The 27,184-nt window shown below is 35.4% G+C and overlaps 1 protein-coding gene across 4 annotated transcripts in view; it reads left to right on the top strand.

Annotated features, from left to right (window-relative positions):
* Positions 1-27,184, top strand: part of Col19a1 (collagen type XIX alpha 1 chain) — a 349,367-nt gene that overhangs the window by 84,222 nt on the left and 237,961 nt on the right. For 3 of the 4 annotated variants that reach the window (XM_087205147.1, XM_087205146.1, XM_087205144.1), the window contains one exon: positions 27,064-27,108. The exons of the other annotated variant lie outside the window; for it this stretch is intronic. In XM_087205147.1, the coding sequence (XP_087061273.1) occupies positions 27,064-27,108 (45 nt within the window). The remainder of the gene's footprint in view (positions 1-27,063; positions 27,109-27,184) is intronic. 4 annotated transcript variants of the gene reach the window in all.

The raw sequence follows: 27,184 nt of genomic DNA, 5'->3' as shown, positions 1-27,184 counted from the left end.
CTCTACTAATTGATTCTTTTGCTGTACAGAAGCTTTTTAGTCTGGTATGATCCCATTTGTTGATTTGAATATTTTCATCCTCATCTCACAGCTGGACGAACCACGTACAGGCAAAGTGAGGTGCCCTAGCTACCACAGTTAGAAGACTCGGAGTAAAGTGATTTCTGCGTTAATCCCAACTCCTCTCTGGTTAGCGGTGTAAAACAGTCAGGCCCCCCAGTCTCTGAAAGCTCCACCTTCCTGATCTGTACAGGAGGGGAACTGCGACACAGAAGTGCTCTGAAAAGCATGTGTGGCTAAATTGCTGGCGATTGTGATGCGGTATAGATCCACATCCACATTCCCTAACTTCACTTTCCTGTTCTTCGATTGACCCATTCTACTGTGTTTAAGATAACTGGTGCAGGAAGCAATTCTGTGTGTGTTGGTCATTAATCTGTTACCTTTTAAAGACGCATTTTCCTCTATTTAAGTGAATATCTCCTACTATAACATATAAATGTCTATTTTTTGATTCACTCATTAAAACCTATTTATTGAAGACTTTAAATAATATTTTTTTTAAATAAGCAGGATGCTGGAGCCACAGCAGTAATAAGAAAGTAAAGGACCTATTCTCATTGAGTCTATAATCTTGGGATGATTTAAGAAACATTCTGTGTACTCCTCAGAAATAAAAGGACTAGGGGGTGCCGGGGATTTAGCTCAGTGGTTCCACCACCTGATACGCAAGCACAAGGTCTCGAGTTCGATTTCCCGGTACCAAAAAAAAAAAAAAAGAAAAAGGACTAGGAATGAACAATAAAGATGATTAAAATGATGATAAATATTAGAAAATGTATGTCAAATCTATAAAACGTGTTTCACAAAAACCTCTGGAGTCCTGTCTTTATTTTCTGAGACATAGAATCACTATGCAGTACAGACTGAACGTGAACTCACTGGATAGCCTAGTTCTGCCTCCAACTCCAAAGCCTCCTGAGTGCTGTGATTATAAACTTGCACCTTCACACCCAGCTGACTATGATATAGTTTCAAAATATTAAAGTTTGTTTTAAATTCCAAGATAAACAAAACTTACAGTGACAAGAGATTTTAGGGGCAAGCAAAAAGAGCTGGGATAAAATAGTCTACAAAACAAAACAATTAAGTATCCTTCCTTTAATTTTTCACTATATACAGCAGCATTTGATTAACCAGTGTGACCATTGTCTACAGGTGACTATGGCCCCAAATGCCTTCAACTTTTGTGGCCCTTGTAATAAACATGGGTGTCCTGTATCCTTTTAAGGAGTTGTTGATGAGTCTATTCCCGTTCCTGTCACACTACACAATCCTGTAGCTCTAATGGACAATGGACAAAGAATGCTCTTCCCAGTGTTTGATTCTGGCATATAACTTTCATTATTGGAACAGGTGCACCAAATAGCTGAAAACTTGATGATTGAAAGTCATTTTGTGATTGGAGCTGGTGAATTTTATGAAATGACCCACAGTGCAGAGTTACCAAGGGAACTAGTTATTATTCTAAATCTTTTCTTTTTATCTGTAAGCCCAAGAAAATTTGTTTAAGGGAGGTAGGGCAGTGACTTGGGAAGATTAATACCTTAGAGCTTGAAACGTGTAGGACCAAATCCTGTCTACCTTTGAGCGGCTTTGAAGATAATCCTTAATTATCCTAGTCAGTGGTTAATTGTAAAGATGGAGTACAGTGCAACGTACTGTCATAAGGCACTTACAACAGAAAATGGTACATGAGTGACATTCAATGAATGTTTCCCATGCTTTCTTATCTACAGTGTAACTGCTCACATATTGAAGGAGATATGGAGCTAATTCTTTCAGGTTGAGTTTAATTTCATATGTGACTTGATCAAATCTTCAATCTTCATGTGCTTTAGAATTTCAATTGATTAGGTGTTTTTGCTTATAAAAATTTTTAGTTATATGCTACTTGTAGTAAATATGAATAGTTAATTGGTAATTTCTTCAAAAGATCAATTATAGGAATATTGAGCTTTGTTTGTTTTATTCACAGCATTACCTGATCTTTTCTGCATAGAGTGTACTGTTTTTTCTTTTTCTTTTCTTTTCTTTTGTGTGCTTTTTTGAGACAGAGTCTTACTATGTAGTTCAGGCTGGCCTGGAATTCACTGGGTAGCTCAGGCTGCCCTCGAACTCACAGTGATCCTCCTATCTCAGCCTCCTGAGTGCTAGGATTACAGGCATGCACCACCATGCCTGGGGCTGTACTGGTTTTTAAAAGATTCCTTGCATTGCCTTACTTAGATAATCTAGGTTACAAGCCATTCAGATACTATTATAATTTACTTTTTCTCATTAACTGTACAAAAGCTGACCAAAAGCTAGTGTCTTTAAATTTAAAAAATTATTTTAGTAAAGGACATATTGCCATTAATCCTCCTTAAAATACTCTTTATTTTTAAAAATTTTAGGTTATTACTAGATGAGTGTAGTTTATAATGTATGCTTTCCTTCTGGGAAGTTGATACCTGTACCTACACACCTTAATTCCTTTGTTTATCCTTTATCCCTTCCCTCCCTTCCTCCTCTACCCATCTCTTGATTCTTTTCCTTTTTTGTGTGTACACATTTATTCCATTGTTTTTTCCACTTTCTGAAGCAGTTCTGGAAGCCCTCCTTTGTCTTTTTATGGCTGCCTTGATGCAGGAATCAATTCAAAACATTTACAGCAGCCAGGAATTTAGCTCAGTGGCACCGTGTCTGCCTCACAAAGTCAAGGTACTGAGTTTGATCCCTGGTACCAAAAAAAAAAAATTTACAGCAATTTCTGTCAAAAATATCATGGTGTCCTCATCTACCATATTCACTAGATATCTGCCACTGTGCAACTGCTGGCTCTTCCCCAAGGTCAAAGTGATTGGGAAACATAAATGCTTAGACTTGATTAAAGACATTGAGGGACCACAACAGTGCAGCTAAAGGCAGTCAAAGACCGGACTTCCAGAACATCTTCAGAAAGTAGCAAGAACAATGGGATAAGAGGATCAACAAGGGGAAGTACTGGGGAGATCAATGGTAATGTGTCATTTACTATAATAAGTTTTCCTTCCATAGATATTTTATTTTTAAAATATTTTATCTTTTATTTCTTTGTGCATGTTTGCAGTACATCATGATCATATTCATCATGAGGGATTTGTACAAGTACATAGCACATCTTAATTCTTTATTATTCTTTCCTTTCCTTCCCTTCCCTCTAACCCTTCTTCCCCTCCCCATTTACAAAAGTTCTATTTCCGTTTTTCCTTCAATTCTTTTTTCTTTGCTTTATCCCCATCTCTTACTCCCTTTCCTGTTTGAACAAGGTCTTCCTACTTCCTAATATGTATTCTCCATTTTGCTCCTTATTTATACTTTGGATTTTTATACAAGAGAACACAATATTTAAACTTGTGTGTCTGATAGTTACTGTAATAAATATTTTATTGAAACACATTCTAATTTTGATCATACCTCATATAATTACTTTTTCTCATTATCTGTAAGATATAGTGTCTCTTGGAATGTTTCATATTTGCTGCAATGAGATAAAATGAGGAAAAGTTTTGAGATTATAACTTCCAAATACCTTTACCAATTATGTTTTATCATTACTATATTTCTCAAGGTGTTAAGTTTTGAAGATCTTTGTGATAACTTTATAAAAAACACATCTTTTATTTGTGTAAAAACACTGAGTTAGACAAATACTCTGAATGAAAGTATTTCATGTCCCACCTGCGCCAAAACCCACTATTGATTTCCTATTTCCCTTAAGAGAAACTCCAAACTTCTCACCAAGGTGCAAGTCTTCACATGTGCAGAGCTTTCCCTATGCTATTTCCTATTCCGTATGTTGTATGCTACCCTCTCCTCCTGCTTATTCCTGCTCCAAGTCCTTCCCGCTAGGCTGCATATACCTAAAAGGTTATTCTAGATATCCACTTGCCTCTCTCCGTATCATTTAGGCTCTTTCTCAAAAAATAACTTTATGATATTTTAGTATATGTGCTGCCGAAGTGCGCACCAAAAAAATAACTTTATAATAAAGGTATCTATTCTCGTATGTCCTTATAGAAAGCATTTCTCCATCTCATCTCTATCTCTGTCTTCTTGCTTTCCTTAGCTCTTTTATTGCCACCTGACACATCATCTTTATGCATCTGTTTCCCCATTCGAATATGAGTTCTAAGAGCTCCATACATAGAAGAATATGTTAGAAATTTAAAAATATGAATGAATGAATGAACGAATGAATGAATGAATGCCGTACCTCGAGGAAAGTATAATCAACTCAGCTGTTTCTAGAACGTGTAAGTTGTACTTTCCAATTAACCAGAAGCCTACCAAGCAAGGCAAAGAGTCAATTTACAAAGAAAAGCTAGACAAGATAGAGCAGCATTATATTATTATTGTTCTACTCTTTCCCCTTTAAAAAGTTCTATTCATATATTGATCCAATCAATTTTAGCTTGATATTTTCAATTAGTTAATGAAGAACCATAAACATTTTGAAGCCACAAGTTTTGCCATGGCTTGATTTTTCTCTTCATTTTCCTACGTTTCTAACCCCTACAATGATGATTCATTTATATGATTTACTGTTTTTTGTTTTTATCAAGCTGATAACTTGTAAAGTAATGTGGTTTGAAATACTGCTGCTTACATTTAAGTACGTACTTGTCAACAGTATTCTGTATGAGGACATCTAATCAAACTATTCTAACTATGCCCTTAGTCCAGGATGAAACTCTGTATAACATTATTTGAGATAATTAATACTTTCATTCAGACTAAATTATTATAATTTTCTGAATCTTTTAATTCCCTTTTCTGAGCAAGTGTAGTTAGCAACCTAATTACTTAGCAACCACATTACTTTCTCAGTTCTTTAAGACCTTTGCTAATATCTTCACCCAAATCAAAATCAAAATTCCCTTGGAATTTTGTAAAATGGAAGATCAATTTTAATGTTCCTGAACCTAGGAGAGGAGTGATATCTGAACTCTATTTGGGAAGTAATTTTTGAGTTTATTTTTGTATTATCTTCTACATCTCCAGTTAATTTCCCAAAATGTGTTGTCCTTAAGAAATAATCTTTTTACTAATATTCATGGAGAGAAGATCAAAACAATTTGAAATGGAATAAGTCCATTTATTTGAGTCTTTGTTCAGAAACTTGGATTGATCCCTTTCAAGTTCTCCCATCCTCCAGTCAACTTTGAGCAGTGAGAACAGTAGTGAGTTTTCCTTATTTTCCTTCCGACCTGACATTGCTCAGATTGCAGTTCAGTAGCTTCAATAAATAACCGTAGAATTAGCTGTAAAAAAAAGGATTTAATTAAAATATATTCATTTTTAAAAGGAGGAATACTTTTCCATGGTAATAACCCCACAAAAGTAAGATTTTATGTTTCTGATTTCTTTGGCTAAATATAAGAAATGTTTCTTCATCATTTCTAATCCCATACTAAATATGATAAGTTAGTTGATTAGACTTTTTCAAAATTTTACCCAATCTGCTATAATCTCATATAATTTATAGGAAATTAAAGGTGAAATTTACTTGTGTCTTTTAATCTGACATTAAATAATTTCACTATAATAGCATTATATATTTACAATGTTGTAGCATATTTCTTGATCCGCACCAAACTTTTTTTTTTTTGAGGTACCACAGATCAAACTCAGGACCTTGCAGCTTGTCAGGCAGGCATGGCGCCACTGAGCTACATCCCCAGCCCTCCACCAAACCTTTTTAACAGACCAACACTTTTAAAAATTTTATATTATCTTCCACTCTTTCAAGAATAAATTCATTGGACTAAATTTTTGATATCGCCATCAAGGCAGCTAGAGGTGACCCACGGGCTTCGTTGGGTAAAGTTTACCTGTCTTGCTTGGCAGTGTGGGTAGAAAAGCAAGGAAGCTGACAATTAGGTTGAACCAACTTCAAGTTTTTTCCTAGAGGATGTGTAGGTAAGTCCAGTACCTGCCACTGGATACCATAGGGTCTGAAATTTCCTGACTGACTTGAATTAAAAACTTCAAGTAGGAAGTAGCTTTGAACTGAAACTCATTTCTGGTAATCATGATAGAGTCATTTATTGCCTTTAATAAATGAAAAGGACAAAGTTGAATTACATAATTCTGTGTAGATAATGTCAAGTCTTAGTTCCGATTGTTATTTAGATATTTATTTATTTTTTGACAATTTGTTAAACATTGTCACTAAGTCTACCTTAGTGACATGTCTACAATAGGCAGGAAGCTGCACACGAGCAATTTATCTGTGAAATAAAAAGCTCTCTTTGACATTAGCAATTAATATGTCCTTTGAAAAACCTCTAATGAGCATTTCTATATTTTAGGGTATAGTTGGTAATAAAGGCAAATTTGGTGCTTCTGGAATTCCTGGGGAAAAGGTAGGTCAGTTTGCTATTTGATGAAACTTTGGTTATTTTATCAAGTTAATCATATAGGATGAAATAATGCACAAAACAAGCTTTATAGTTCAAGAATCAGTAAAATATGCCTCTATAATAGGTTTGCCCAAATTACCACTGTATGGTTTTATAAATAAAGTTTTACTGGAATACAAACTTATTTGTGTGTAGAGTCCAAGGCTGCTTTTACGCTACACAGCAAGGCTAAGTAACAGTGGCAGAGACTGTATGACCTAGAAAGTCTAAAATGTTGACTGCAGAAAAAGCTTAACAACCCTGCTCTCAAACATGGGCCACTATTCTGTTAAAAGCCTGAAGGCTGACTAAAAACACCATTTTACAGATAACACAGTATCTTTTTTTTTTAATTAAATTCTTTTATTGGTACATTGTAGGTATACAACACAATTACATTTCTCATTGGGAATTGTACCTTTACGTGATGCATCTTGGTTCTTATTTTGTCCCCATTCCTAGCCATCCCTTTACCCCCTCCACCCTTCCCTATTTACAAAGACTTTATTTCCATTTTTTCCATTTCTCAGCATTTTTCCTTTCCCTTCTTTCCTTTCCCCTGCCCCTACCACTACCCCTACCCCTTTGGACCTTTTCTTCCTATTTTGCATTATCGATTATTCATTCTAATCATTGGTACATTTTAGGTATACAATATAATGACATTCATCATTGGAAATTTGCACCTTTACATAGTCTCTCTTGGTTCTTATTTTTCACCCTTGCCCAGCCCTCCCTTCAACCCCTCCATTCTTCCCTATTTACAAAGATTTTGTTCCTATTTTTCCATTTTCTCATATTAATCCCATTCCCTTCTATCCTTTCCCTTAGCCCTCCCACTTCCTTCCCTTTGCCCCTTCTCTTCCTATTTCACATTACCTATTATACATTTAGTCCTTATTTACACTTTCAGTTTCTCACACCAGAGAAACTATTCAGTATTTATACATGTATATCCAATTTGTTTCACTTAAGAGTATCACGTCAATGTGCATCCACTTAGCTATAAATGTCTCTAATTTCTCATTTTTATGGCTGAGTAGTGCTCCATTTTATAAAAAGAACCCACATTTTCTTTATCCAGTCTCCAGTTGATGGGCATTTGGGCTGTTTCCAAGTTTTAGCTATCACAAACTGTGCTGCTATGAACACGGGCGCACATATATCACTGTGGTATGATTGTTTTAATTCTTTGGGGAAGATCCCCAGCAGTGGAATAGCAGGGTCAGTGCATCCACTTAGCTATAAATGTCTCTACTTTCTCATTTTTTATGGCTGAGTAGTACTCCATTTTATAAAAAAACCACATTTTCCTTATCCAGTCTCTAGTTGATGGGCATTTGGGCTGTTTCCAAATTTTAGCTATTACAAACTGGATAACGCAGTATCTTAATATGTATCTCAATGCAGACAAAAGTTATATGATCTGTACTACATGCTAAAGTATAGTACCACATGAGATGTTATAATTAAAAATATAAGAAATATATTTTGACTCATCAATAAAATGTTATAATGTAGTATTTAGCTCACAAAGTGGCAGGTTTTAATCTCTGATACCTAAAGATGATTCTAAATCATGAATCACGACATTAGTATTGTAATTCAGCATATTATTCAAGTTCATTTTTCATGCAATGTTTAAACTAGGCATGGTGGTGCCTACCTACAATCCCAGATTAAGGCAAGAGGATCACAATTTCAAGGCCAGCCTAGGCTACATAGTGAATTCAAGGCCAGCTGGGACTGTATAGCAAGACACTGTTCAAGAAAAAATGTTATCTTTGTATTTTTTTTTCACTTAAATTCTTTTATTAGTACATTTTAGGTATACAATACATTTTGATTTATCATTGGGTGCTTGAAGCTGTACATGATGTATCTTGGTTCTTAGTTTTTACACCATTACCTGTGCGTCCTTCACCTCCTCTACACTTCACTATTTACATAGACTTCATTTCCATTTTTTTCTTTTCTCATAATTTTTCCTTTCCCTTCTTTTCTTTCCCCTTCCCCTCCCACCACCCCTACCCTTTGGGACATTTTCCTATTTCAAATTATCAATTATTCATTTTAATCCATATTTACACTTTAGTTTCTCACACCAGAGAAACTATTCTGTATTTACACATGTGTATCCTATTTATTGCACTTGAGTATGGCCTCAACATGCATCCATTTAGTTATAAATGTCTCTAGTTTCTCATTATTTATGGGTGACTAGTACTCCATTTTATTTTTTAAAAAACCACATCTTCTTTATCCAGTTTCAAGTTGATGGACACTTGGGCTGTTTCCAAGCTTTAGCTATTACAAACTGTGCTGCTATAAACATGGGTGCACATATATTGCTATGGTATGATTCTTTTAATTCTTTGGAGAAGATACCCAGCAGGGCAATAGCTGGGTCAAATGGGACCTCTAGTCCTAGTTCTTTGAGGTATCTCCATACTAATTTCCACAGTGGTTGGACCAGTCTGGACCCCCACCAACAATGGAGAAGGGTTCCTTTCCCCCCACAACCATGCCAACATTTGTTGTTGTTTGATATCTTGATAGCAGCCATTCTTTCTAGGGTGAGGTGGAATCTCAGTGTTGTTTCAATCTGCATCTCTCAAATGACCAGTAATGTTGAACATTTTTTCATGTTTATTTGCTGCTTTTACTTCTTTGTCTGAGAAATGTCTGTTCATTTCAGATGCCCATTTTTGAATTGGGTCTTTGAATTTGGGGGGGGGGTGTCTTATTTTCTTCAGTTCTTTATTCTAGAAAGTAGTCCTTTGTCTAAGGTACAGCTGCTAAAAATTATTTCCCACATTGTAGCTTGTCTCTTAGCTTTGTCGGTGGCTTATCTTGCAGTGCAGAAGCTTTTTAATAAGATGAGATCCCAGTTGTTGATTCTTTCTGCTAGTTCCCATGCTACTGAGGTTTTGTTCATAAAGTCTTTTCTTATGCCAATGCCTTCAAGAGTTCTACCTAACTTATCTTCTAGCAAGTTTGGTGTTTCTGTTTTAATATTTAGATTTTTAATTCACTTTGATCTTAGTTTAGTGCATGGTGATAGATATGGGTCTAATTTTAATCTCTGGCAGGTTGAAATCCAGTTTTTCCAACATCATTTATTAAATAGGCTATCTTTCCTCCAATGAGGGTGGTTGGCTCCTTTGTCAAAGATGAGGTGGCTGAGTATGTCTGGAGTTGTTTCTGCATCTTCTAATCTATCCCACTGACCCTCAGGTCTGTTCCTTTGCCAGTACCATGCTGTTTTTATCACAGTAGCTTTGTAGTATAGTTTCAAGTTGGAGATTGTGATACCCCCTGCCATGTCTCTGTTGCTTAGAATTGCTTTTGCTATTCTAGGTCTCTTCTTCTTCCAAATGAATTTTCGGATTGTTTTCTCTAGTTCTGTGAAGTATATTGTTGGAATTTCAATCAGCATTGCATTAAATCTATATAGTAGTTTGGGAAGTATGGCCATTTTCACTATATTGGTTCTTCCTACCCAGAAGCAAAGAATATCTTTCTATTTTCTTGTATCCTCTTCTATCTCTTTTTTTCAGAGTGCAGTTGTTTTCAGTGTAGAGGTCTTTTGCTTCCTTTGTTAGGTTGATTCCTAGATATTTCATTTTTTTGGATGCTATTGTAAAAGGAATTGTTTCTTGAATTTCTCTCTCAGTGAGTGTTATTTGTGTATAAGAAGGCTATTGTTTTTTGAGTGTTGACCTTGTATCCAGCTACTCTACTGAATCTGTCAGTTAAGTCTAGAAGTCTTTTGGCAGAGTTTTTTGGGTCTTCTGTGTAAAGTATCATATCATCAGAAAATAATGACAGTTTCACTTCTTCCTTTCCTATCTTTATTCCTTTTATTTCTTTCTCTTTTCTAATCACTGTGGCTAATGTTTCCAGAACTATATTGAATAGGAGAGGTGATAGTTGGCATCCTTGTCTTGTTCCTGATTTTAGTGTGAAAGTTTTCAGTTTTTGACCATTTAGTATGATGTTCGTTGTTGGTTTTTCATAGATAGTCTTAATCAGGTTGAGATAAAGACCTTCTAATCCAATTTTTCTGTAGGGTTTTTATCATGAATGGGTCTTGGGTTTTGTCGAATGCTTTTTCTGCATCTATTGAGATTATCATATGGTTTTTTTCCTTGGCTCTGTTAATATAGTGTATTGCATTTATTGATTTATATGTGTTGAACCATCCCTGGATCCCTGGGATAAATCTGACTTAGTCAATGTGTATGATCTTCTTGATGACCTTCTGTATTCTGTTTGCCAGTATCTTGTTGATTATTTTTGCATTTTGTTCATTAGGGAGATTGGCCTGTAGCTCTCTTTTTGGGTTGGGTCTTTCCCTGGTTTTGGAATCAAAGTAGCACTTGCTTCCGGGAATGAATTTGGAAGTATTGCTTCCCTTTCAATTTCCTTGATGAGTTTAGAGTAATGGCAATAGTTCTTCTTTAAATGTCTTGTGGAATACAACAGTGAAGCCATCAGGACCTGGGCTTTTCTTGGTTGGTAAATTTTTATTACATTTTCAATTTCACTCATTGTAATTGGGGTATTTCTCTATCTTCTTCATTTAACTTTGGCAATCATATGTATGTAGGAATCTGTCCATTTCTTCTGTTTTCTATTTTATTAGAGTACAGGTTCTCAAAGTAGGTATTGATGATACACTGGATTTCTGCTGAGTCTGTTGTGACTTCATCTTTTTCATTCTTAATTACATGGATTTCAACCTTTTCTTTCCTTTTTTGATAAGGTTGGCTAAAGGTTTATTGATTTTATGTATTCTTTCAAAAAACCAACTCTTTGATTCATTGATTTTTTTGTATTGTTCTCTTAGTCCTCAATGCATTGATTTCTATTCTTATCTTTATAATTTCCTCTCTTGTATGAGCTTTGGGTTTCTTATGCTCTTCTTTTTCTAGGAGCTTGAGGTTCTGTATTAGGTTGTTAATTTGAGTTCTCTGTGTTTTCCTAATATGGGCATTCACTGCTATGAATTTCCCACGTATGGAACTGCTTTCATTGCGTCCCATAGATTCATGTATGTTGTACAGGCATTATCACTTACTTGTAGAAACTGTCTAATTTCTTCTTTAGTTTCCTCTGTGACTCATTAGTTGTTCAGGAGGGTGTTGTTCAATTTCCATATGTTTGTGGGGGGTTTGCATTTTCTTATGCTATTGATCTCCAATTTTATTGCACTATGGTCTGATAATATACAGGGGGTAACTTCAATTCTTTACATTTTCTTAGACATGTTCTACGATGTAGCATGTGGCCTATTTTGGAGAATAACTCATCTGCAGCCGAAAAGTATGTGTATTCTAATTTTGTGGGGTGGAACACTCTGTAAACATCTGTTAAGTCCATTTGTTCAGCAGCTTGGTTCAGTTCTAGAATTTCATTGTTAATTTTTTGTCTAGATGATCTGTCTCTTTGTGACAGTGGGGTATTGAGGTCCCCCACTACACTGTATTAGTGCTTATTTGGTTTTTCATGTCCATTAATATTTGTTTTGTATATTTGGGGGCATTCGTATTTGGTGCATATATATTTATGATTGTCATCTCTTCCTCTTGGATTGTTCCCTTCACAAGGATGTAGTGACCATCTTTGTCTCTCTTAATTATTTTTAGTTTGAAATCTACTTTGTCTGCAAATAGGATTGCTACCCTTGCTTTTTTTCAGGTTCCTGTGGCATGGAGAACTGTTTTCCATTCTTTTACTTTCAGTCTGTGAATTTCTTTTTGAGTTAGGTGTGTTTCGTATATACAGCATATTGCTGGATTTTGCTTCTTAATCCATTCTGCCCGTCTATTTCTTTTGATTGGTGAATTGAGGCCCTTAACATTGATGGTTATAATTGATAGATATTGACTCATCCTTATCATGATGTTTTACTGTTGTTGGCTCTTTTATTTTTTATTTTTCCCCCTTTCCCCTTAGTTTCTTGCCTTGCCTGGTGGGTTTGCTCTGTGGGGTGTCATGGAGTTGTCACCTTCATTGTCTTTTTCTAGGATATTGTTTAGAATTGTTTAGAGTGCTGGTTTTGTGCTCATGAAATTTCTCAAGTGTTCTTTGTCAAGGAAGTATCTAATTTCCCCATCGATCTTGAAAGATAATTTTGCAGGATACAACACTCTAGGTTGGAAGTTATTTTCTTTTAGGGCTTGAAATACTTCACTCCAGGCTCTCCTTGACTTGAGGGTTTGTGTTGAGAAATCTGCTGTGATTCTGATGGGCTTTCCTTTATAGGTGATTTTGTTTCTTTTCTCTAACTGCTTGTAGGATTTTGTACTTCTGTTGGGTTTCTGGGGTCTTGACTGTTATATATCTAGGTGTAGATTTTTTTTGATTGTGTCTAGTTGGAGTTCTATATGCCTCATTTATCTTTATGTCCAATTCTCTACCTCTATCTGGAAAATTTCCTACTATTACTTCTGTGAAAAGTTTTTTTATATCAATTGTGCTTTCTCCTGTTTTTTTGTGAACTCCTATTAGTCTTATGTTATTCTTCTTTGCATCATCTAGCATTTGCTGGATTGATTTCTCATGGTCCCTTACTATTTTGAAGAAATCTCTGTTTCCATGGTCTTTAGCCTCAATCCTGTCTTCTATATCTGATATTCTATCTTCACATTCCCTTAATCTGCTGTGCATACTTTCAATGGTGTTTTAAATTTCCTGAATATCTGTTTGAATCTGTTTCATGGATTCCATTTCTTTCTTATGTTGGGGAATCATGGTTTCCATTTCTTTCTTATACTGGACATTCATGGCTTCCAGCATGTTTCTGAGCTCATCTATTTTTTTCCTGTTTCTGTTCTAGAGTCTCTAATCACGACTTTCACTCTGCTCACCATCTCTGTAGTTATCTGGGAAATTATTTCTGTTTTGAATTTTTCTAGGGCCTCATTCATCTATTTTGTTACTTCCTGTGCTATCAGTTCAGGGTGTCCAGGTGGTTGATTATCAGACTTTTCCACCTTGTTTCCCCAGAATTTACCCTTGGTGGAGTGGAAGTCTGAATTTGTGCCTTGCTTAAATGTCTTTTCATTTTTGTTTTTGTTACTGTCCTTGGTTTAATTCCTGGGTTGATACTTCAAAATTGCTTATTTTAAGTATCTTTGTTGCTTGTAATTAGAACTCTTATGGAATGATTGCTTCTCAGAGGTGTCTTCCAGATATATAGCTGGTCTTTAGGTTTTGAGTCTCTAATGACTCTGAGGCTGTCTCATTTTCATTATACCAGGAAGGACAACTGATTAGATCAATCACAATACCTGAGCCCAAGTGATACAATCAGCAACGCCATAGCATCAAGTACATCTTAGAAAATGACAATTTGTGGTAGTTATTCATCTATCACCTTTAACTCTGTGAATTAAATCAAAATTGAGCAACCCAACATATGTATAGTGAAAAAAACTCTTCAATATAGCAACTTTACCCTTCAGGATGGCGAGTTAGAAGGAGTTTGGGAGGGAGGGTTAGATACGTAGAAGGATAGGGGAAGGTTAGCAGTGAGGCCAGAGGATATAGGCAAGAGAAGAAAAGAAAAGAAATCCAAATTAGGGGCAGAACAGGAACAAAAAGGGAGATGAAGAATAATGTGGGAAAGCAAGAGTGTGAGTGTGAAAGAGAGAAAGGAAAGAGAAAAGAACGAAAAAAAGAAGGGGAAAATAAAAATTTGAAAAAAGTAGGAAAAAAATTTGAAATAAGAGCAAAAATAATAATAGTTTTGAAAATAACATAAAAAAGAAACTGAAGGCCCTCCTTCAGGGTATGCCTCTACTGTCACAATAGACAACATGGGCAGCAGTGTGCAGCTATAAGTCAATGAATCTCAGCAAGCCAATCGCAGACCTGTGGGATTCAGGCAGATTTCTGGCTGCAAGTTGCAAGTTGAGCTCCCTATCCTCCTACAGGGTTGAACTCTGCAAGGTTCTACTAGAGGTTCTAGCTGTCCTTCCCCTGAAGATAGTCCAGGTTTGGATGGGAGGTGATGATCCCTCCAACTTTCCAAGTATGGTGGTCTGGTGTCCCCTGTGCCTTTATAGTGTGGAACCAGGTGGCAACACAGCCAGGAGGCCAGAGGTGTGGAGTGGAGGTGGGGGCGCTGCAGGGTGTGGCTAATGTTTGTGGCAAGTGGTGAGGCGTCCTCACCTTCTGGCTGGTAGCTGGTAGGCATGGCATGGATTGGATGGAGTGGGACTCCTGGCATCCAGGGACCTCTCTCTCTGGTGGGCTAAGTGGGTCACTGCTATTTATGTTTTTATATTGATTGCAGTTCTTTTTCACTATATATCCTTCTTTTTCACTATATATTCATATATTAATAATAATAGCTTTGCTGAATTATTAAAGGTTTTACATGTTAATGCTTAGAAAATTCTCTTACTAAAATGCAGTATAAATTTCTGTAGCTGTTGTAGCTGCACTGATGATCCAATGAGTCCCTTGTATCTCATTATCTTAAAGGCTACCACCTTCATGGTTTTATTCACCTTAAGTTAACATGAGCTTAACTGAAGCTAAGTGGTAGGAGGTTCAGAGGCTCAGATTATTTTTTGAGTCCTTCTTAAATATATCTCCAGTATCTGACTGCTTCATTGATGCTGCATTTTTTTTCACTTAGAAACTATTCAGTCTGAATTCTTTATTCCTACATGAATATAACTATTGGACTTTAAAATATTACAACCCTGAGGAGCAATAATACTTGCTACAAGATGTTTGTTTGGGCTGTATCCTCTCGCTTAAGCTAAACATGGCATTAACAGAAGACTCTTCATCATAAGTAGAAGTTTCTTCAAATACCTGTTAAAAGGGCTAATTATTTCAAAATCCCTTTTCCCTAGAGTATTACCCCATCATCTAACTCCTAAAGAGAAGCTCCAATCAAAACTTGCTTCATAATGCGTATACTGTCTATCTTCCTGGAATTCACTATAATGATCTGGTTATTTAGATTGAAATCATTAAGATTTTTCAAATTATTTTAAATATAGGAATATTTTAAGTTTTTTAAAACAAATATATATATTACTTAGACTATAGAATACAGTGTTGGATTTTTTTAAACCATGGGATGTAAAGTAAAACACATATTTACCTGGTAAGTTATGAGAAAACAGGATAAAACTCTGGATTATATTAAAAGAATTTACTGAGATTGGTATAAAACATCTAAATTTCAGTGCTCCAAAGTGACATCTCTTAGATCTTTATTTAGTATTATTTAGTATAAACTACTAATTATTGTATGTGGAACAGGTTCTCAAATCCTGGAAAAGTGATCTCAACAGATTATATATAATCAAGGACTAGACAAAGTGACCAACAAACTCAGTTCTGTAAACATTGATCTATTCAATTGCAATCAAGAGACCTGATAATAAGGAAGTAGTGGTCTGGAAAGTTAAATATGTCAAGAAATTTTCTACAAAAAGATAGAGATTCTTAGAAAAAAAACATTTGGGGCAATGTGGAAGAGTTAGAGCAAGACATGGTGCTTCAAAGACCAACACTACTTGGAATTAAAGATCTTGTTTCTTTTCTGAGAAGTCTGCTTTTGTAGAAAGAATCTTTAATTTCCACTTGACATTAAAACTCCAGTGCTTATTTCGTCAAAATGGTGGTTGAGTCTTCCAAAATCAGTGAGCATAACTGTCTTTGTGAGGACTGACGCCACGGAATTTGAGAAGCTAATATGATGAAGATGCAGCTCCCGTGATAGTGTTCTAAATCCATGCAAAATTGCCCTGGCAAACGTTCTCCCATGTTTCCTTGAGCACTTTTCTCCTGGGCCTGATTTACTTGCATTGCTCTAACGAGTCTCATGAGCCTTCCAGTGGTGCTAATTGTGGTATCAGGTTGTGCCTCACTCTTGGTTCCTAGTCCATGTGTGTTCAGCGACCCCGCTCACTGGCTGATATCATCCCAATATCTACAGGAACACAGAACCTTCGACTGTGTGATCCCCCAGTGTCTCAGTCTTCAGAGGTGCTGGCTCCCTTCTCATCTGTCACTTTCTTTAACTATGAAAGTGATGCAATACTCACGAGTAGAAAAAAAATACCACCTCATAAGGATTTTTCTCACTTCCATAATCCATAGGTTATCACTTATTTAAAATAATTCTAATGAATATATGCTAAGTAAAATTGACAAGAAAGTTATTATTTTATCTAATGCCAGTTAATAAATTCCAAAGTATTTCACTCTAAAGAAGAAATATCACAGCTTTTAAAATTTCAAAAATTTTGGGCAGGGGATTTAGCTCAGTGGTTCCGCTGCCTGCCTCACAAGTGCAAGGATCCAAGTTTGATCCCCGGTACAAAAAAAAAAAAAAAATTTCAAAAATTTTGTCATACTTGCAAAGTTTATATTTAGATTAAAATAATCACATTATTTTATGAGGAAAATACCCTATTTGATTTTTTTTCCTAAGTGAATTTCCAAAGGATTATTAGTCCTTAAGGCAAATGTATCCGTAAGAGCTCTGTCTCCATCTGTACCTCTGCAGCACGCAGGTGCATCTTCCAGAGCTGCCCAGGCAGCAGCCCTGAGCTTAACTTGGACCCTGCTTCTCAGCATTTCTGATTCTTTGGGGCATTTTTCTTCTCTGAGAATTAGAAGATCTTAAGATTACTATGAAAAGTCTAAAATGAAAAAGATGAATCATTTAAAATGTCTTTCTTGGAGCAAGAATGTATGCAAAGTGTAATAGAACATATATCTCAGGTACAATCTTCTCAAAGTAAATTTTTTAAGGGTTAGCATTTAAGCTAGGAAACTGATTTATATTAATAGAGTGAATCATATTCTGAGCAATATAAAGTAGAATTTGTATATTAGCTACAATTTATAATTTTATCCAATGTGATACTATAACAAATTAAATGATTTATATATGAATCACATTATTCTAAAATAAACCTACACCTCAAACTTTGGCAAGGTGATAGCAATAAATTTTTAAGTCAAGGACCTCAACAGAATATTAATTTACTGAGGTGATGTTTGCCTTCTGAGATCCAGGTGAAAGATAGTACACTAAACAATGCTATGTTATGAAATCTATTTATGGAATATGGAGCCTTGGTGACTTCAAGGATGAATAAGTATAGCATTTAATTATATGCTTATAATACTTATCACTCAGTACAGACTGTACTAGGCATTCTTAACATATGGAGCCATGCTGTTCAACATCATAGAAAAATAACATTTATTCAGCACAGCTCCAATTTTACCTAACAGATTTGGTGAATTTTCTGTTATGGGTTCATGTAAGCAAACCTATTCTACATAGCCGATTATTTGGTAACTTGTGACTTCTGGTGAGCTTGACTGGACAAAAGCTGCTGTCATCAAACTGAGTAAATTGGATGGTTCACTATTTCCAAGAGGAATGAATAACTTAGTGCATATGATCACACACTGCTTAGGTTTGAATCTCAGCTTAGAAATCTTCCTCTTCAATTTAGGCTATAATAAATTGGCTTATATGTTCATTTTCTCAGAAAATGGGAATTATATGATACATAATTTAGCTTTTTTGTGAAGAATAAATGAGATTATTCATGAAAGTGCCAGCTCAATGCTTGATAGACAAATGATAAATATAATTTTGAAAGCAAACTGTTTGTTGTTCTATTGTTCTAAACTTTGACCTGCTGAGACTAAATTAGAACACATTCAAAGGAATTTATATTCTTATTTTAAAATTTATTTAGTGGAAAATGTTGAAAGTTACATATTTTTTATAACTTTTACCTCTTAAACTGGATATTAGCAAAGCAAAGAATTTGTCACTTAAAAATACATGTAAGAATAGTTTTGTTTGTGTTTTCTATTTTTTTAATTTTAATTTTTATTTTTATTGGTACACGTTTGAAAAATACATGTAAGAGTAGTTTTGTTTGTGTTTTCTATTTTTTTAATTTTAATTTTTATTTTTATTGGTACACGTTTGCAGTACGCAGTCACTACATTCATCATGGAGAGTTGGTACATGCATATAACACATCTTATTTCATTTTACATTCCCTTTTTCACTTTTACAGTAGTTACATTGGGAGCTATTTACTCAGTAATTATTACGTGCTAAACACCATCAAAAGCCTTCTTTACATCCATGCATTCCTACACTTCTATGAGTAAGATTTATTGTCAGTGTATTAGAGATTAGGAGGCTAAGATCTAGAGGGAGTTACAGCTTCTCAGAATTTCATGACCTGCACATAGTGCAGTTAGGATGTGAACCTCCATCCATAAGACTGCACAGTTCTCAAACCCATACTATATTATCTCATTCGAAAAGCACCCAAATATCAGGACTTCCTTTCTGTGCAGTTCTGCATTAGCTCTTAAATTCATGTGCCTACCAGTTTAAGGAGTGCAGTGTGGGCTTTGTTTCCTATATTGTGCTGCAGAGAGGGCCCTGTCCTTTGTCTTTGAGTCCACAAGTCCTTTAAATTCTACCCAGCTTTGGAGATTCTGACTCCTCCACACTTAGACGGCTCTGTCCACTCCTTAAGAATCATCACCCATATGTTTTTTCACCAAATGAGAGGATGTGGGCTAGCTTTACCTTTGGGGAAAAAAAGTATTATGAAAATAAGACCTTTTTATTTTGTTTGTTTTCCAGAGCCTAATTACATTTGAAATATGTTTTCCAACTTTCCATCCTTGACTCTGGAGATCTCTAACCTACACTGCTTGCCTAAATCCAGGCCAGGCAGCCCAAGCATGGGTGCTCTAGGTCAATTTTAACTCAACACCTCACCTAGAAAACTCTTTATTTACAGTCTCCACCAAATATTCTCTTTCTCTGTCTCTCATATGCACACATGCACACACACACACACACACACACACACGCATGCATGCACACAGAGTATATTCATTTCATCAAAACCAAAAGTGTTTAACTTAGTACCAGGACTTTATTAAAAAGATAAGTAAGTTGATCTTCTGGAGGTAAAAAGCTGCATACTTTAAGGCACTAAGAGGTACATCCAACAATGGGATGAGAGAGTTGTCAACTTATATGTCTTAAAAATAGACTAATTATCTTCCTTATGAAAGAATGGGTCTTTTTCACCATCAACTCTGTAGCCCTCCATCATTCAAGTGGGATAAGACTGAATGAGGCAGATCTATTATTCCCTAAAAGTTTTTCTATTTCTTTTCTGTTGGAAAATGAAATAACTATGATCTCTGAATCTCAAATTTCCCTAAAAAGATATTCTTTGAGAAGACTGCAGTTTCAGGAACTAAAGGCAGATGCTGTTTCAGTTTATGTAAGCTCAGACAAGGCTGGTAGCTGCTGTGAATTATAATGAACTCTGCAACGGCCCCAGTCCAGATGTGCCTTTAATGCCTCAGAGATTCAGAAACTTACAGGGGTTTAGTGAAAAGAATTTTTGTTTAAGTCATTTGGCTTCCTCACTGTATTACTAGTTTCACCTGATTTTTTCATGAACATTCAGAATTAACCTTAATTCTAGAGTTCCCTTCAAGTTAAGAAAAAGTTAAAATACATATTTGCATGTGACAAGTTATTGTAGAAATTCAAACTATTAAATGAGAAGGAGCAACACTAGCTTTATTCTAGTGGAAGGATATTTCCTTATGAATTTGTCAATGTTGATAAAACAAACATAGCTTTGTGTTAGAAAATTTTTAACTACAGAATCACATATATACCTATGTATTTTAGAAAATTCTGTAATGAAGTCTTAGTCAAATCCAGACATAGGAATTAAGTTTTAAACATCATCAATATTTATAGAAAAATGGAACACAAAAAAGTTGTCAACTTACTTTTTGGGTTTACTTATAAAGCTTCCAGAATGAAACTTGAATTATCAATGAAAACTTTTGCTTTTCTATAGAGTGTCATTTAGTTGTTTTATCTGTAGGCATACATGGATACAGTATAGCACTAAAATAAGCAGAAACATAAGAACAGAGGTAATAGAAGGACAGGAAAAGATAAACTTGCTCACTCTGCAGCTGATTTTATTTCTTAATGGTTTCTTATTCCCTTCTAATGCTTCTATGTGCATCCCAAGTAGAGCAGTTGGCAGAGAATAGAACAGATGGATGACAGGCTCGACACATGCAGTGTATCTGGCACCCAGGCACTTGACTTTTATTTACTAAACAGTTAGCCAGATTTCAAGAATGACCCTGCTAGTGTTCCTGTTTGGTTTAATGTACTATCAGCATCTAGGATGTAAATATTTTTTCCTGAGAAAAAGTTCACGTTATCTTTGTTTCTCTAGTTGTGTGGTGGCTAATTATTTTATCCTGGGTATAGATTGCTTAGATACTGTACAGTGGATTTAAAAGTATAACCAGTATATTATAAAGACATCTAGGACTTTAGATATTAGAGTTTCTTAAATGGCTGTTGAAAGGATCTTTGAGCCAGCCAGGACAGGGAGGGTCGTATCAGGTGTAAAATACTAGGCGAATCGTCAGGTAAGAGTAGAAGATTCAAGAGGCTGACCATAGGTGGTTAATATCCTCATTCCTTACAGCCATCCCTGCATTTTCACAAATTACTACATTCAAAATTTGTGCATGTTTTCTATGATGTCTTCTTGACCACTAGGCTTTACATCACCGGTGCAGTGTGTGTTTATTTCCCCTGCTAAATGCCAGCTCCTGGAGGAGAGGGACTCGGGACCTCTCTTCTCTGTAGTGCCAGCACCTGGCTCAGCACAGGGTGCCTGAATGATTCAGGATAGATGTTAGTGAGTCATTCAGAACTGGACTTAGCCCCAGGCCAGAAATAGAGAAGAGAACAGAGGATGGCTAACAAAACCAGGCTGAGCACACTCTCTGGGGAATAAAAGGGCAGGCGAACCTCTACTGTGCCTCACAAAGCATAAAAGTGTTGCTTTCTACAATGAAATATAATAGAAATATGCATATCTCTAGAATTTGTTTCCCATTTCATGAAGAAACCGTGTTCTCCCTTCTCTTTCCAGCATAAATCTTCATTGTCTTCCTCTTTTTGTCCAAATTCACCTAGAAAATTTCCTGATGTTTTTACAGCATTGCCAAGACATGGTCTTTCTTCATCACTACCACTTACTTAAGATTAGTAACCAATGGTTTTAGTGCATCAAAGCTCCAGTTGAAGTAATTGATATGGAGCTGAACTGTAAATTACTCATCCTGAGAAATACTTGGGACAGGAAATAGTTTGCAGTGACTGGTGTCTCACTGTCCTCAATTAGGAGCTGACTGATGACACTGTCCTCTTCATATCCTAAATCATCTTTTGCATGTTAGAGACTTGATTCAGATGTCACTTGCTATACTGCGGATGGTTCAGTAGATGATTCGCCTTGAGTGCCTTGTGTTTCCACATACTGTTTTGAAGTTTCAAATTTATTTAAAAAACTGTATTACAGCTGGTCTGACAATAGAGTGAGAAGCCCAAACCCTTGTTCCTGACTGATCAACTTTAAGAAAATTATCACAATTAAATAGCCCAGATTTTGTATTGAACTCCACAACATCAATTAAGACTCCCTGGTTTTGCTAGCTATGGAAAGAAAAGTTTAATTCTCCAAATCATTCCAAAATTAAGGGTTTTTTATTTGAATAACTCAGTATGATATTTATCTCACTAATTGGAAACAGGATTTTAAAATTAGGAATCACTTTGAAAGGAAAACTTAATAGTTGTAATTGACAACAAGCCCAGTGTATATAAGCAATTTTGCTTTAAAAAAGAAAGTTGTATTATTAGAATTGTAATTTACTATTCTGAACAAGGCATGTGTGTACGTGTGTGTGTGTGTGTGTGTGTGTGTGTTTGTGTGCATGGTTGCCCCGCTGCTCTCTTTCCTGTGTAAGACCATTTCTGGAGTCAGGTGATAAGCTGTGAGCACCGCATTTTAAAAGCCATAAGGACTGACAGTGTGTACCCAGAGAACCAGGATCACAATATTAAGGAACTCCAAGTTATCATTTTAAAAATTAATGATTTATTGAGTAGAAGGCTTCATAATGACACAAAAGGATATCATATAGAAGGCCTGTGAGATTTTTTACTGTGTCATTGCAGACAGCAGAAGTGAAACAAGTGGTCAGAAATTTGGGAGAGGTTAGTTTAGGTTCAGAAAGGATTGATTCAATAACCATATTTGGAATTATTTTCCCTTGCTCTCCACAATGCTAATCACACAGCAAAAATGCGTGAATTAAAGAAGCTATGGATAGAGTTAGTTCCTCACTGGATTCTTTGGTCACAGTGGTCAATATAAATGTATTAGTTTATAGTTGTCCTATATTTAAGAATACCCATCCTGCTTACTTTATAGGCATATAAACCTGCATATGTTTATGTGGGCTCATATCCATATACCTTCAGATAATAGATTTTGACAGAGTAATCGCTGAGCTTACCTGCTGTTTATTACTCATACACACATGACTATGATTAAGACATATATCAGCCATACTTTAACCATAGTGGCTGGCTTTCTCTTCTTAAAATGGCTCATAGGAAAAAATAATAATAGACCTCATTCACTTTATGATTAAGAAGGTATTAAATTGGTCTTAACCTTAGTATTTATGTGATAATGAATCTCCATATGTTGGCTACATTAAGGATCCAACAAATATAAATAATTCAAAACATTTGAGCTTTTAAAATATATCCAACATATATATTTTTTACTCAACAGTTCATTTCATGGAATGAAGTCTCAAAATATAGAAGGAAATATTTCCTGAAATATAAGAACTTAGGTTAGAGAAAATATCTTTAAAAATGGAAGGTGTGTTTTGTGTTTCATGAAATGTTTAATAGACTACTCAAAATTTAAGAACCTTATAAAAATTCAATTTCTGAAAATTATGGCTGGTAAAGCAAGAACATAGACAGAAATGTAGATAGGACATGAGTGATACAGAAAATCAAAATGAAATTTACTTTCTCCTGCCTGTTTAATTGGTTTTCATGTTAGAATTATGGTACTCTATTTCAGATATTTCTTCTAGCCATTTTCTTTTAATGAAAACCAGTTAATTAGCCATGGAAATATTAATATATTTCCAAGTGTACACTAAAGTCACACAGAAGGTTATATTCCCAGGAAACATGCTGTAAGTGAAATGATAGGTCAAATTTTATATTTTGCTATAGAAACAATGTAATAATGGGATCTTACACTTTTAAATCAAAGGGTGAATGCTTAAAGTTTTTGAAAATAAACCGTACCACATAGTATATGACTTCATACTTTCTCAGTCAAATTCTAGTTATTTGTGAGGTCTTTGTTTACCTGATTTCTCTACCTTTCTTTGCTTGGTGTTATAGATTTGCTACCTCTAGCCCTAAGGAATGCAACTCCCAATCAAATATCTTTTAGACAACATATATATCCTGTAATAAGAAATAGATTGACTCCAATATCAAAGAAATAAGGAAACTAATAATTTATATTTTATACCTCACAACCCTGACCACTGGGGAAAGTACAGTGATAAAAGGAGGTAAGACGAAATCTTTTTATTAGCTTTTCAGAAAGCCACCAGCTATCTCCAAACATCACATTAGTTTGGTTTTTTTTTAACCACAAAGAGATTATTTTGAATTCTGTGAAGGGTGCTTTTTGATTGTTCCAGGAAGTTGAAGATGCACTATGTATTATAGTAATGACAAAGGTAACAATACTATCACAGCAGCAGTAGAGCTTGCCCTGCTTTATTTTACTAAGTCTTATTCATATGCCCTCTGTCATTTGAACATGTAATTGGACAGGGGCATGGGTCTTTTGGTAGGTAGGCCTGCGATAAAGAGTGTACTTCACAGACAAGTTCTGAAAGTTATGGTTGTGTTGAGAACCACTGATTGTAATTTTCTATAATGAACTGAAATATTAGAAACTAAGGAAATCATTTTTTGTCTTTCTTGAGCTGAGCTTGGGAGGAAGAACAGTTTGCAAGAGTTCAGAAAGGGCAAATAATCTGCACTCTCTGAGTCACGTTAGGCAGGTAATTATTTTATAGGTAGAATTAAATTTGACCCCAAACTGTAACAGCACAGAAGGCCTTGAGCCTGTGCCTCCTAGGGAGACAAAGAGAAGCTCAGACTGCTGACGTAAATTAGGCTTCAGGGAGAGTTCTTACCAAAACTTCATCATCCTTTTTTTTTTACTCTTTAGGACTATATCTCTCTTTGGTTTTTATGCTAATTAATCTTTTCTTTTGGAGATGGAGACAAAAAAAATTCTCATTTATCCCACAAGGACTAGAAAAATGTCAAATTATTAAAAATGATGGTAGGTTTTTAAGTAGAGCATCTGTAGTAACTTCAAAAAAGGCAGCAAGAACATAATGAATAAATTTTTGAATAGCAAAGTCACAAGCTTGTTCTTCAAATGAGCCCGCAATATTTCAAAGCTTGTCTATGTTGGTGTGACATGGGAGGTCAGCTCATCTCACGGGGTTATCTTGGGGTCTAGAATTATGGTTACAAAACACATTTCCAGTCAGAAAGGAGGAGAGGCCAATCGACCCTGACCATAGGAAAATGTAATATTTTAATTATAATGATCAAAACACTTGTGTCAACTGAAGACACATTCTCTGTACTACAGCTTTGAAGACTTTTGGTCCCAGTTAACAGTAGGTCTGGGTGTGACCCTGACCCTCACATGGCAGAGGGAGGACACTGGGTGCCAATAATAGGAGCACAGGGTACATAAGAGAGGGCTGTGAGCAAAGGAGCAGTGGAGATATCGTCCCTACTTTTGGGTTGTTTTCCCCTAAACAGTATATTTGGCAGTGTAAATACTGCATCAGTGTACTTTATTGGGTTATATGTCATATCTTATTGTCATGTGTAACTTGTAATATGATATAAAACATCATATTAGACCAACAATGAAAATAATCTGATCCTTTGGACAAATGGTCATACTTCCATGATGAGTAACAGAACTACATTTCTATAGAATGTTCCCTGGTGTCAGATACTTAGTGTGCTTTTGGGACCACCTTATCAAATGAAGTTTCTAATAGACTTGAGTGATGCCTGAGATCTTGAACTGTAATAATTTTAAGTGATAGAAATATTACATAGGTATATATGTTTTATTGATGCTTCATCACTTAATTACACTTAGCAAGAAAGTTTATTTCTGTCATGATAGCAGTTATACTATAGAATTGGCAATTTAATCTAATCTAAGAAAAATCTTAATCTTGAAAATAATGTGTATACATAGCAGGACATCTCTGGTAAAATTCACTAAAACTTTCCAAAAATGTATTAATTAATCAAAAAATAGAAATCTGATTTAGAAAAATAAATCATTGGTGTTTTAAAGTTTGATGCTGTGATTTTTCTCTTCATATCTTGAATTTTGTTTATAAAATTTTTAAAAGTGATGTCTGTGTTCTATGAAATGCTTAAAAGCTGCTATTTTCTAAATTAATTATAAATATTTGGTGGATATAGAGCAGGTCAACGAATTACTAGTTCATTTTGAACTGCCTAAACTTCCAAACTCAGGTCCCAAAGTAAATTCCTAACCAGATGAATTCCTGAGGCTCCACTGAGAACATGCACATCCTCCCAGGAATATCTCTTCCTAGCTGAAGTGCTGTTTACAAACCATACTTGTCAAAGACATGACCCATGAATTCCTGTGATAGAAACTGATAGACGTCTGCTGAAACCTTTCTGCCCAAAATAGGCACCAGATGAATAAAAAGAACTAAAACTTTTTCCAAGTAAATGTTTCATATAAAATGACATTGTATATGATTGCAAATCTGATCTAAAGGCAATCCATAGACATGGATAAGAAAGGAAATGTGCTTGCATGTATGTATGATAAATGTATATGTATATATAGTATGTATATATAATGTGTATATACGTGTGTATATATATATGTATATATGAAATATTTGTGTATGTATAAATTTCAGATTTTAGTCAAAAAGATACTTACAAGCCAGATTATCTCACTTTTCCCAGAGACAAGGTAGGGAGCAACTAGGTACACAGAACTGAGGTGTGCTAGGACTCCAGTAGCCACCTGGTTAGTGTGTCATCATCTGTAAAATAATCACGGTCATAGTATTTACCTGATAGGAGAACAGCACTTGGCTCATTAAAAAGTACCATGTCAGGCTTTAGCATTTTGCCCAGATATTTGCAAGAAAGAAAATGAAATAAGGGTAACTAAATATCATGTTGAAAATATATGCTGTGGAGTCAGTGAGACCTCAGTTCAAATCTCAAGTAATGCTAAAAGTTGGATGACCATGGACACATTACTTAACCTCTCAGAGCCTGTATTTCTTTGTTTTAAAATTGAGCTGGTAGTCCTGCAGTTGTGAGATAAGGGATAGATGGAAAACCCCTTGGCATGGTGGGTATTCAGTGGTAGGCTACATTTCTCTACAGCACCAGGGTTATTGAAGGAGACACACACACACACACACACAAACACAAATGTACCTGTCATGTCTTTTTGTGGCTAATACAACTGATTTTATGTGCTTCTTTTAGGGTGAACATGGCTTACCTGGGGCTCCAGGCTTACCTGGTCAAAAGGTAAAGAGTTTTTGTGTGTTGCACATGAACTAAGAATTTTAACATCATGACAATTGAATTTGCACATAATATAGTA

The sequence above is a fragment of the Heterocephalus glaber genome, unplaced genomic scaffold (assembly GCF_053883595.1).
Source record: "Heterocephalus glaber isolate CG9 unplaced genomic scaffold, H.glaber_assembly_v1.0 deba00000594, whole genome shotgun sequence".
Classification (NCBI taxonomy): domain Eukaryota; kingdom Metazoa; phylum Chordata; class Mammalia; order Rodentia; family Bathyergidae; genus Heterocephalus; species Heterocephalus glaber.
The sequence above is the reverse complement of the archived record's forward strand: the minus strand, read 5'-3'. Positions and strand labels throughout refer to the sequence as shown.